The sequence below is a fragment of the Pholis gunnellus genome (genome assembly GCF_910591455.1).
Source record: "Pholis gunnellus genome assembly, chromosome: 8".
Classification (NCBI taxonomy): Eukaryota; Metazoa; Chordata; class Actinopteri; order Perciformes; family Pholidae; genus Pholis; species Pholis gunnellus.
This window is the reverse complement of record NC_136534.1, coordinates 16,835,359-16,847,962: the sequence shown is the minus strand read 5'-3', so window position 1 is coordinate 16,847,962 and position 12,604 is coordinate 16,835,359. Positions and strand designations below refer to the sequence as shown.

The window sequence follows — 12,604 nt, the reverse complement described above, 5'->3', positions numbered from 1 at the left end:
ACAACTGACGGGGAAAAAGAGACAGAAGTCAGATGAATGTTGTTTATTTAAGGCCGTCACTGTAACGTTAGTGAGAAAAGTAACGTTCTGCTACAGGTGTTATCTATTTGCTCGTTTCTCCAAAAGAAAAAGAAAAAAGTAATTGGGAGCTTTAAATTCAGTGAAATGTACCAGTAAGTACTACAATTAGTTTGGGAACAATGTTGAAACATCACCCAGGAATCCTTCCAGGTTTACACTAAACATGTGGTCACTCACTTATTGGGCATTTTTTTTATTAACTACTTTTACTAAAACATGGTTAATTATCAATGTACATGTGAATTTTGTCACAAAAGTCTAGTCATCACAAAAAGCTTTGGGTCATTGATTTACATCACAGTGCGATCTGTCATGTTGTATTATGACAAAATAGCCTACCAACGAAATGATGAACACTGATGCAGGCATACACACACTCACGGACGCGCGCACACACACATCCTTGCAAAAAGCATCCACACAGGTTTATTGTTCCTCCTTTTCTATGTTCAAGTCTCTTGATTATGTCTGTCTGTCCTCAGTTAAAGGCAGCCAGTCAGTAGTGAGGGCCACCTGGCTGTGAGGCTGTGGGTCTCGTAGAAGGGGGAGTTCATTGAGGTTTCAGTCGTCGGGGTTGTCCAACACACTCTTGCTGAGAGCCAGATCCCAGTAGTGTTCCGTGCCGTGTTTCTTGAAGTGTTCTCTGGCCATGTTCTCTGTAGGGCACTGCTTGAACTTCATCTCCCCAAAATTGCGCTCTTTAGCTGTGCCCTGGAGAAGCAAGAGGAGTCATGTGACTTGAATGAGATCACGCACACAAAATCAATTCAATATATTTGAAATAATACTGGATGTGTGAATACTCACGTTCCAAATTAACCAGCACTTGTTGTTCCTCTTTGTGTCATCATCACCGTCTGGATCTAATTGAGTATTAAGAGTTTAGTATCATTAGAATATAGCACAAAGAAAAGACACAAAAGATTCAAAAGTCAAGCCACTTTTACCATCTCTTTTACTGTTGTGTTCCTCCCATTTGATTCTTTGCAACATCAGCTTCCTGAACTTTTTCTGGGATTTAGGGCCTGAAAGAGAGAGAAATTTAGATCGTAAGTATGACTTTGATTATGCCACTGCTGTAACTTCTCATGGGCTAGCAGAGAAAAAAAAACACTGACTTATCACACTCAAAAGCTAATTGAGCACAAGAAGCTAAAACCTTGTCGAGCTTACTCTCACTGTAGAGGAAATGGAATAACATTACAGCTTTAAGTCATGATGACAAATCAGAGGGGACTCAAATTGCAAATGCAATACAATACAAAAAAAACACATTTGGGATGATAAACCAAACAGCAGACAACATTTTCTAACATTTGGGGGATTAAGAATAGTATGACATTTGGAAAAAAGTTATGCCAATTGTATATTATTCAAGACAACATGAATGGTGAAACTAGTGATGGAAAGACAGAAAATGATGTATATATTTGATTATCAGAATCTTACTTAAATCTTAAATCACCACATCACAGATATTTGCCCCGAACAGCAATTTAAAATGTATTAAAAGCACGAGCTATGATCTTTGAAAGAGACAAATCCATTTAACTCATCTCTTACCTCCCTCCACCACAACGAGGTTGACATCTCTGTGCAGAACTACTGTGCCGGTCAGGTACAGCTGGTTGGCATTGGCCTCCACTTTAAACTTCTTAGCAGGATTATGCAGGTTACGGATCCTGTACAGGGAAGGTGAGGTGCTTACATTAGACACACACACTGCACTATATATTTGAACTACAGTATGCAGCCGGCCCTCCATCAAGGACTTGTGCATCTCCAGAGTCAGGAAACATCACCGCAGACCCATCACACCCTGTTCCAACTCCTCCCCTCTGGTAGGCGCTACAGAGCAGCTTCTCTCCACTGGCCGTCACTCTGATGAACACTATATCAGTCCTTCTGCCCTATTAACTCCATTTACGTTGAGAGCAATGTAAAAAACGGAGTGAAATTCCTTGTACACGTACGAATACATGGCCAATAAAGCTGAATTTAACTGCACACCTGTACACTGCAATGTGAACACCATCACTGAGGTCTTCTTTTAACTTCTTGACCTTCTTCTCCTTCCTCTGCTCCGATGTGAGCTTGCGGGCTGCATTGGCATCCTCGTGAACCCTGAAAAAAAGGAAACACAATTTAAAAACAAAGAAATAATGAGTTATCGCACAAAGTTAAATGGAGATTTCTAAATGAGGAGAGTGTAGCAGTGTGTCGGTTAACAGCGTTACTAACTTCTGTCTCTTGGCCATCTGCGCTCTGACGTGGGCCTCCACCTTCGTGGGGTCCTGAACGGCCTCCGTCCCGAGCACTCTCATCAGGTTGGAGATGCGTACTGAAAAAAGAAAGCAAACATCAGTAATATGTTTCATCTTTATTGGAGTAGTTTGTAATACTAGTTGTTTGTGTGTGTGTGTGTGCGCGCGTGCATGTGTGTGTGTGTGTGTGTACCTTTGGGTTCTGGTGGAGGCATCAGTCCCAGACGAACCTTCTCTTGAACTTCTTTCTGTCCCTCCCTACGTGTCTGTCTTCTTAGTTTCTTCTGTTCTTTCTTTGTCAGGTAAACACCCAGCGTTACCGGTTTATCTGTGTCAACTGAGAAAACAAAATAATTAAATAAAGTGAAACAATTCCAGCAAATTATGGCAGTGTTGAAACAATTTCAATTAAGACAGTTTATAAGCTAAATAATGGATGGTAGGCACAGCAAAAAAGTGAAATTGCTTTCAAAAGACTTAATTTGAAAAGTTTAAATAATTACCGTTACTATTCAATACCAATAAACTCACCAGGCTCATGTTAATTTCAATAGCAATTGGTATCTCTGAGAGTGCACTTCTACCTCATGAAGATGTTTTTAACCAACATACGTTGGGAGCACCTTTAATCAGTGTGCAGATGTTTTACCTTCCAGACACTCACCTGGAGGGCTGATTTGGGCGGGATGTTCTACCAGATTGGTGACACCAAAGAGCTCCAACTCTTCAAATATTGTGTTGGGTTTTCTTCATTAGATAAGAAGGGAAAGCATGACAGTTAACTCCAGTAAATTGATCGTACAGACTGCATTACTATCTATTCTGCAGCTCTGCCATGGCAGTCAGAATGAGACATTTAACCTAACATAAATCTAGAAGTTTCTGGGTTAGATGTACTTTCTTACATGACTACGTTGTAGGGCAGGATGTAGGAGTCCCACCACTCAATGTTGGGCACCTCGTTATCTCCAATCTCTTTCTTAGGGGCAATCAGTGCCAGCTTGGTGGAAGCCTGGATTCCTGTCTTCTTTGCTGCCTGGGCAATCTCATTCTGCAACCTTTCCAACTGGGCCTGATTGAGTACAAGATCAATGCAGGAAGAACAAAACAGCATTATTTGTATCTTACGTCTATTCCAAATAATCAGAACGAGACAACTGCTGACATGTGAAAGTTTTGGAGCTGAATCCAACCTTAGTTCTTATTCTCTGAGCAATCTTCTCGAAGCGCCCCTGGTCGTGGAACTTGAAGCCCCTGCGAAGGCGCTGAGCCGGTGTTATAGACACACGTTGGTCGAAGTAGGATGTGGACTCTAAGTCCTCCCCGGGCTTCTCCTTCAGCTGCTGACGGAACTGCTCCCTCTTTACCGCTCGAATGTTAGCTACACATATGGTAGAAAAGGAATTGAGGAAAACCACGGTAAGGAAATAAGACTGTGTGTGTACACAGGTATTGGACCACTCTACACATACCTTTCAGTGTCGGCATGCGGTGTGTGAGTTCCACCTCTTTGCCGCTTGCATCCACCGTTCTTCCCATGTCATCCAGAATAAGAGGGGTTGGTTTGTTTATCTCCTTTATTTCAACTTTCCTATAAGAGGGACGCACAGAGAGAGTATTTTTACACTGAAATATCAACAAATACACATCTCCCTAAAGTTAAAATCCTTACTACTGTGACATTACTCACGGTGGGGCAATTCCCATAGCGTGTAGATTGGCTAGGGCCACCAGGTTGTGGGGCCCGGTGTTCCCCAGGGCTCCGAGGATACCGGGTTTCATGGCTAACTGGGACTGGATGCGGGCCTGTAGCTCAGCGGCCTTGCGGGCCTTCTCGATAGCATCATTCATAAAGCTGGCGGCCTGGGACGGGGCGATGGACGAGGTACCGCCTGTAGCTGCAGCACCGGACGTGCCAAGAAGCCGTGAGACTGGAGGGGCTTCCATCTGGGACTGTGGTGTGGGAAGGGGCAACCGCTAAAGTTAGTGAGAAATAATTTGACGTCATACTGAATGCATGATACTGAAAGAACTTCATTACTGGTGCAGCGGGGACTGAAGAGGAAAAGCTCAGTTGTTTCTTCCTCTCTTCTATCTGCTTAGTGGCTGCTTCCATCATCTGTTTTATCTAATAATACAGAGAACGGGTTAGTTATTGCATCACAAAAAGGGTATTTAGGTACAATCTTTAACAGACAAAATCTCATCCTTATAATCTCATACCTGCATTTTGGTAAGCATGCCGGGGCTCTCAGATGGAGGTCCAGGTATGACCTCAGGCTCCTCTACCTCCTCGAAGCGAGGGACCCGTTTCCTCTTTGGTGCCGTCATATCTCCCACCTCTGGAGTTGCTCGCACTACACCGATTTCAGCCTCATCACCAAATACATCCTGAGACCAACCGACCACAACAGAAACACCAATATCACATGTCACCCTAAAGCCAAACATGAGTGTGTTTAAACATAGTCAGACATATAATGACCTCATACGAGTCTCTGCTCTTGTCAATAATAAACACAGTGAGTTAACTAGTTTCTTTTAAAGTAATCACACTGAGCATGTCTACAGACAATGTCTGATTTGCTGACTTCCACACTTTTGTAAAACTGCATGTAAATGTCGTCACTGAGATTAGTTTGTGGTCTTATTATTTAGGATACTTATAAGAATACTGAAATAATCAATAACTGCAGACTTAGTATGTAGCAACAATACAGAGTTGGCTTGTTGAAGTTCGGGAGTGTCTGCTTACCTTGAGGTCTCTCTTGCGGTGCTTTTCTCCTGCTCCTTTGTTGCCACGTGAGCTGCGACTTTCCTCCAAAGCTTCGAAAAGACACTCCACGAAACCTCCAGCAGAGTCATCAAGGAAGGGACGTAGCTGGTCTGAAGGGGAAATGAGTGATAAATAATTAGCGCAAATCCAGTCATTTTCAACGTAAGAGCGTGACAGTTGAGTCGAGAAGGATGTGCAGTACACTACAGCCAATCGTCCACCTTGGGCTGGAAAAACGTAACAAAGGAAAACGGGACCTTTTTTTGATGCTTAGCATCTTGACTACATCTTTGCGTATCTGGATCAAACACAGCAGTTCTCAAATTGTTAGTAGTTACCCGCTGTCTTCCTTTTGTCCAGTCCTTTTCCAACACAGTGCAAAGCAGCAGTAACCACCGTGGGCTCTGAGAAACCCAGGACCTTCTTCACAGTCCGCTCCACCCACGGCCTCATCTCCTCCACCTCCCGTTTAGGAAGAGACATCTTCCAATCCTGCAGAACATCACAAAATGCATCATCGTTTAATATAGAACCAGATCATTGAGTATGTGTCTTTTTAGGACAGCTGTGTCAAACTGATGTGACCATCCCAAACAGGGCTAATGTTGTTTGTAGAACATTTTATTTAAGACAATATCACATGGAATATATATGTGACACACAAGCAACATCATCATCAATACAAAGTCAAGTGGGAACAGGCAAATGTAAACAAAGGTAACGACGCTTTCATTCGAAAATCACAGCACCAATTTCAGCCAAAAGGCGCAAAAGTTGCATATAATAGCGCCGCACTTATAGCTTTAAAGATCTTAGACTATTTCATGGCATCGTAACATGAGCACAAACCCCTTCGCTGTCTCCACACATACGCAGCGTTACATACACAACCGTCATATTATTTTTGCTGTTTTCTCAAACAATCCCATTCACACCATCACAAAATGAGCTGTTGCTTGTCAGTAGTTAGCTAAAATGCTAGACTTGCTGAAAAATGTGCTAACCAGGAGCAACACACGAGCAAAAAAATCAATTTACGTTACATCCGCCAAAACTGCTCGGCTAACGTTACCCTGCTAGTTAACGTTAGCACACTGCTGCCTGTGAGCTAACAACATCAGCAAATATCCGCTCAATTTAACTTACAAACCTATTAATTATGCCGTTATCCTTTATCAGACGTACGTTGTATCCGTCAAACAAAACGGACCACGTTCAAAACGCGTAAATCACTCAAACCTGCTAAGTTTTCTGTAAAACTTTCTGTTTGGTCGTGCCGTTCACGCGACGTTTCTGGTCCAGGACCCGGAAGAGGAAATATGCGCTGATGCTTCTTCTTCGTGAGCATTTGCGCGCAGTCGTTTTGGTCAAATGTTCGTTGTTTCCACCTAGCGGCACATGAAGGAAAGTGTCCCGTGTGTCCTCCGAGGTAATGGTTACAGACGAAGAGTCAGGTTTCTAGAGAAGACTACTATTTTTTTTGTCAAAGTTTGATGGAAAGAATACGAAAAGGCTATAAAAGAGGATGTTAATTAAACAGTAGTATTGTTACACATTATGACAGAACTGTGTAAAACGATTGGTTTTCTATTTTCTCCATAAAACCACAGAGAGACACAAAACGTTACTTTAATCAAGTTGCCTAACTCTTACCGTAGGCTCACCATATTCATGTTTTACATTAGTTTCCTCTGAGGTGTTTAGTAGCTATATCAATTTCAGATAGCGTAAAAATGAAAGTACTCAAGAGTACAATGACCTAAACATTTTATTTAATCACTGTAACTTTGGCTATTTAGTAGCTGCAGGTGATAACTGCAACTGCACTGTAACCGCTCAACAACAAGTATGTAAAGAAAGAAAGGTTGTCACACACACTGTTCAAGGTGAAGAGTGAATGTCACTGCTCAAGGTTAAAACCATCAGATAAAGCACAATAGCCCTTAAAAGATAGGACAAACTAAGCTTACGTTTATATCTTTGTATTCATACTGTAGTGTAAGTTATATTTTTAGTATTGTTTATGGATTTATATTAAGAGGCAATTTTGGTACAAATTACTTGGTGAAATTGGTAAAGTTTGTCTAAATTGTACCACAGTGGGCTTTATGGACGTCCATGCATCATATGATCAATTTGTGTATTTCAAATGGTTATTACTTGTTCTTTAACTATTGCAGCAGCTTTGGTTCATTTACTAACATGCTGAATTTAGTTGAGCCAAAGTTGGTCATGTTAGATGAATTAGATAAAGAGTCAATGTTGACCAATAGCTATCATTTGTTCTAATTATCGATGTCGTCTAATTATCATGCCTAAAAGTGGTCAGCAAAATAAAAGTTGCTTGGTCTGTCTCACAAACTTGATATCAAACGCATTCAATTGCGTATTAACCAGAAAATGAACGGATAAACTGAATCAAACTGTCCACAAAGTGAGTTTGATTACCTTACATTTCCAATTGTCCACCCATAAGGTTATGACCCAAGACTTGATAACATGGTAAAAGTCCAACCTATCAATAAACTCCTTTTATCACTACTCAGTCTAGTGAAACATTGCCTAGCGAATGCTTAACTAACCACAGACTAGTCATAAAAACACTCCCCTAAAAACATTATCAGGTGATCTGTGTTTCCTTCCTCTGGAGGCCCACCCCCAAATTCTTTCTCTATCTTTGCATGATGTGGGTCAACTTAGTGCAGTGTCAGTAGTGTGAGCATGAATGCAGTCGAGAGCCTTCGGCTACACCAGTCCACCACTCCCTCTACAACAATCCACGTCCTTGCTTACACTCACTAGTTGTGTGTATCCGTCAGGGTAAACTGAATAGATGCACCGCATATTATAGTTTTCCAGACATGTTCTTTCTGCAGAGTCACAACAGTCATCAAGGTGTCAGCCATTCATTATAGCTACATTCAATTACTCCTTCTGAACGGCACATGCTCATCATCAACCCCCGTCACGCTTACATGAACGCTCCAGCCAGATTTATGTGAATAACCAGATTGAGGTTGTTGTTTTTTTGCATTCCTCCAATTTGTTATCCGGGAGGATATTTGATACTTTTCTTTTTGATGCTGAAATATGAGTTTTTCCACCACTTCAAGCCTCTTTATGTGAAAAAACACAACTTTGGACCCAGTTCACTCTGTGACCTTTCAGGTGTATTTGCAGAAGGAAAACACCCTCCTGAAAATAGACCAAGGTCGAAAAGAGAATGAGGCTGCAACCAACATTTTTTTGTCTTATTGATTAATCTGTTAATATTTTTAGGTGACTTCTAAGCTGAAACAATTTGGTTTGTAACTTTAAAGTAACTTTGTTGGCAAAAATGGAAACAAAATTGGTTCCAACTTTGCCAATGTGGATAAGTGCTGCTTTTGTTTGTCTTCTCTGACTGCAAATCAGAAACTGTGTATTGTCAATGTATGTTGTACATACTGAATATCTTTAGTTTTGTAACTCACATTGGAATCAGAACATGTTTGGTATTTTTGCTGAATAAGTGGTTTCAACATTTAGCAAAATTGCTGGCGGTAATTTTCTGTTGATCAACACATTGATTTAATAATTTCAGCACTTTATGAGACAGTAATCGCAAGATTAATATATAAAACAACTCTGTAATTCTCGCTCCAATTTTGACCTTCAGTTTGTTAAAACAACCTGGTTAAATACTTAGAGTAATGCCGTATTCTGTTTGTAATCAAAACAATAGCGTGGAGCGTGGTAATAGCCAGTCAACAACACACTCGCTCACATTCGCCCACCCGGCTCCCTCCGCCATCACCGTCACCACAACCACCCGCGGTCAACCTGAATTCCTCATTGGCACCTCACGTGCTGTCTGCCCCTCTCTCTCTCTCTCTCTCTCTCTCTCTCCCAACTCTATCATGTAATGACACCTCAGCACATAATATGACAATGCCACAGATATTTCTATACAAGTACACACAACAAACACACACAGACACACACACATGCTCTTGCACCACTTGTCTGTGCAGCTAAAACAAGTGTAATACAGCATCATGGGGGCGTATGGTGAGAGCTGTACAAATGAATCTATTAAATCACTGGCAGGCATTTAGTCTGAACTTTTTTCAAGTCCAATATCGGCAAAGCACTAATTGTTGAGTCTCACATAAGTGTTTCCCTTCATTGGCTGAACAATTTCCTCCTCAGAATCCTTAATCACGATGTGATGTCAGATGTATTAATGTTCATTATTGCCACGACGCAATGAATATTACATAAGTGCATAATTTATCACCTCATTGGGCGTCGTTCGGGATTAAAAGGTTAAGATATTCCCCATGTTCCTTTACACCGTTTTTTTATTCATCAAGTATGTAGTTATGGTACATTTCATCATGCTGACCCAGTTTTCTTTCATTGTATCTGACAGGGGCTGTAAATCATCTATATAATCTCAGGGGACTCTGCTGTCTTTACTTCACATGGGCTGCTGGGACCTCAGTGTGTGTGTGTGTGTGTGTGTGTGTGTCAGTGTGAGCGCAAGTGCTTGCACTAAAGCCCAAGTCGTCTACCAGCAGTGTAAGCTTTAACCTCTCACTTTTGTTTGATTCATAACACCCCCTCTGTTTGCCAAGCCTGCCGTCTTTACGCACCTTTCTCTTTCCTGTCAGTATACTCTAGCTAGTGTTTCCCTTTCACTCACTGTACTTGAATAATTGAGCAGTCGTGTAAGATGGCGTCATCACCGGCAAGCTCCCAAAGAACACATTCAGGCCAAAGCAACCGATGAGGACGTTATTTGCCTGAAGCTCGTCCGTGCCCCAAACTATCCCACACAATGTCGTGAGATCCACGTGCGTCCTTGAACATGTACTCAATCGTATCCGTTGTCTTTACCGCGTCCCCTGTTGGTGGCATCACAGTGACGGGGACCACAGATGGTGGGCAGAGCGGCGTCTCACCACACACACCAAGGCCCGTCCTCACTGTGGCAGATGTGACTTCTAAGTATCTCCGATTTCCATCCACTGGCCACTGTGCAATTTTAATGAGCATCACGGCTGTTTTGGGACTAGTTTGCACTAAAACCCCCCCCTGAGGACTTTGGGTGAGTAAAAAGCAAGAGTGCGAGGATGCTCCCACCGGGTCTTTGCATTTGTGTGTGCACGAATGTGTGTAGTTGTAAAGTCACAGTGTGGCTTCACCTCACGTGAGTTTTACTGGAGTGCAGTGAGTGTATTGTGGGGGAGGGGAGTTTAGAAGAAGTGAATGAGAGCCTCATTGTGTCATTCCCCTCGTCCTGCACGTAGCACATGCAGCAGAAAACTGGACTGACACCCTTAAATCATTAACTTGTTAAAACCAATAACAAGACGTGAAACCAGAGTTAAAAAGCTACACACGGGGGATGAAGGGGGCAGTCAGTTCATTCTATGCAATCCTATTGATGCACGCACACACAAGGTCAGTTAATCCAACGCAAGCTGGTTAAATACTCAGAGAAGGGAAAACAACTGAGCACATTTATGATGCAATAACAATCACTGATTCAACCTGCTGCTGACTATGTGGTGTAATGCTGGATGGATAACTTGGCTGTATTGTGATGGGAGAATTCAACTTTTTATCGATTTAACGATTAAAAAAAATTGTAGGAAGCAAAAAACTGAAACATTTATCAAATCAAAACAAATGGGTGCAGCAACTGAAAAAAAAGATATACTGTTGAAAACAAATGGGAAAAACAACAAATGTCCTTCATGCTCCCCAAAAAACTGAGGTCATGTCTCCTCCCCGTGCCCTCCACACATCCTCTTCCTGTCCTTTTCCTATTGCCCCTCGTTTACATTCTCCAGAGGAAGAGTGGGGGGGAGGAGATGGAAGGCAAGGGCTTCTCTGCTAAAAACTGCATAGATACAAGGGGGGGCCGAGAGGGAGGGAGGCAGAGGGGAGGAGGGAGGGAGGGCGGTCTCTGTTGTTGTAACATAGCACACAGTCAGTGTGTCAGAGACAGGCCCATCACAAAATCAGCCAGTCAGTGTGTCAGAGCGTGCGGTGGGGAGTGGCACACGCGTGTGTGTTTACGACTCTGGGTATGTGTGTGTGTGTGTTTGTGCGGCATGGCTGATTTCATGTCTGAGCAGGGATAAATCAAACCACACCCTCTCAAAATGTGCCAATGTCGTGCCCATGTGCTCGTGTGTCCATGGAGTGGAGAGAAAATGGTGAATGTTTCAGCGTTTTAAATTATATGTAATATAAGATAAGATGTAAGATATGCAGTTCACAAAACAGAAAATAAAATCACATTGGCAATGCTAGCGAATATGGAGTTTTTTCCTTAAAATATATATATACTTTATATACTACTTGATTATCAAAATAGTTGCAGATTATTATTTTATCACTAATAGTACTCTGTTTTGTGTCCACAGCTTTGGTGATTTTCACAATGTCTTTTAGCATGTGTAAACAAACTAAATTGCTATTTTACATTATATTACCAGTACTCACTCTGTGTTTAAGTTTTCAGCAATTTGGGTTTTTTCATCAATCATGTTTAAGATGTATAAAAATGACCTGTCGTGTTTTGTATACACACATTTCTGGCAGCACAGACATTTTATGGCCTGTAACAGGAGCACAGGGCGCGGTGGTGAGGTTAACGTTTGCCCCCTTGACTGTTTTTAGAGGGACTAAAATCACCACACCTGAGATCAGACTTCCGTCTGTTTGCCTGTCCCGTTACAGACCCAGCCCTGCCGGGCTCTTCTCCACCACCTATAGGAGGCATTTACTCATCGTGATCTCGTGATGAAAACAACACACACGTAAGCTACGAGTCGCTCCGTAGAGGCAGCTGGTTGGGAGGATCAGCCGGCCCCCCCAGTCAGATTACCGAGACTGTAGTCTCACACTCTGCCGCCCCTCCTCCCCCGCCCCCCCCCCCCGCCCCACAACCTTCAAAATGTAAAGTCTGTAAATCTGCACCCCACTGAGTCACACATCTGTTTAACGAGAGCTGCTATCCAAAACACGAGTCTTACTCACATCATTGCATATTAAATGAAGGAGAATAAAAATAAAAAAATGTTGGTACACATATAAATGTATAAAAGTTGACCAAACAAGCACAACAACACGGACATTTTAGCTTTCAAAAATGTGTCATTTATTAAAACTTTTCTCATTATTGAAAAAGTAGCCGGAAGAGTAATATCATGTAAAGATGAGCTGAGAAAGAGAGAGAGACAGAGAGTTTAGTTTCAATAGAAAAGATACTAACAGGATTGAGGGAGATGAAGGAGAGAGGGCAAGGGCAGACGAATGCAGCAGAGGTGGGGGAGGGGAGACGGGGGAGGGAACTACAGTCAGCTTTTACAGTCCAAGCAGCTAAAATAAACAAGAAGTAGTATTCCGGACCCATCAGCAGTGGTCGTTGCAGTAGAAAACAGACATGTAAATAGGACGTCAACAATGTAAAAGAAGTGCAATTGGG

General features: G+C 42.2%; 1 protein-coding gene across 2 annotated transcripts; it reads right to left on the bottom strand.

Annotated features, from left to right (window-relative positions):
- Positions 1-34: 34 nt before the first annotated feature.
- prpf3 (PRP3 pre-mRNA processing factor 3 homolog (yeast)) lies at positions 35-6,421 on the bottom strand. Of its 2 annotated transcripts, none has more exons than XM_079165038.1 (17): positions 6,361-6,421; positions 5,460-5,613; positions 5,101-5,231; positions 4,569-4,736; positions 4,387-4,473; positions 4,036-4,298; positions 3,818-3,936; positions 3,539-3,726; positions 3,251-3,417; positions 3,010-3,092; positions 2,539-2,682; positions 2,323-2,422; positions 2,092-2,205; positions 1,645-1,763; positions 1,029-1,106; positions 889-944; positions 35-792 (listed from the first exon to the last, which is right to left on the bottom strand). In XM_079165038.1, exons 2-17 carry the CDS (start codon positions 5,602-5,604, stop codon positions 643-645), a joined length of 2,112 nt encoding a protein of 703 aa, XP_079021164.1. In that variant the 5' UTR covers positions 5,605-5,613; positions 6,361-6,421; the 3' UTR covers positions 35-642. The 2 variants fall into 2 exon arrangements, with proteins under 2 accessions (XP_079021164.1, XP_079021163.1); XM_079165037.1 differs by having other exon boundaries at positions 6,272-6,416.
- Positions 6,422-12,604: the final 6,183 nt, after the last annotated feature.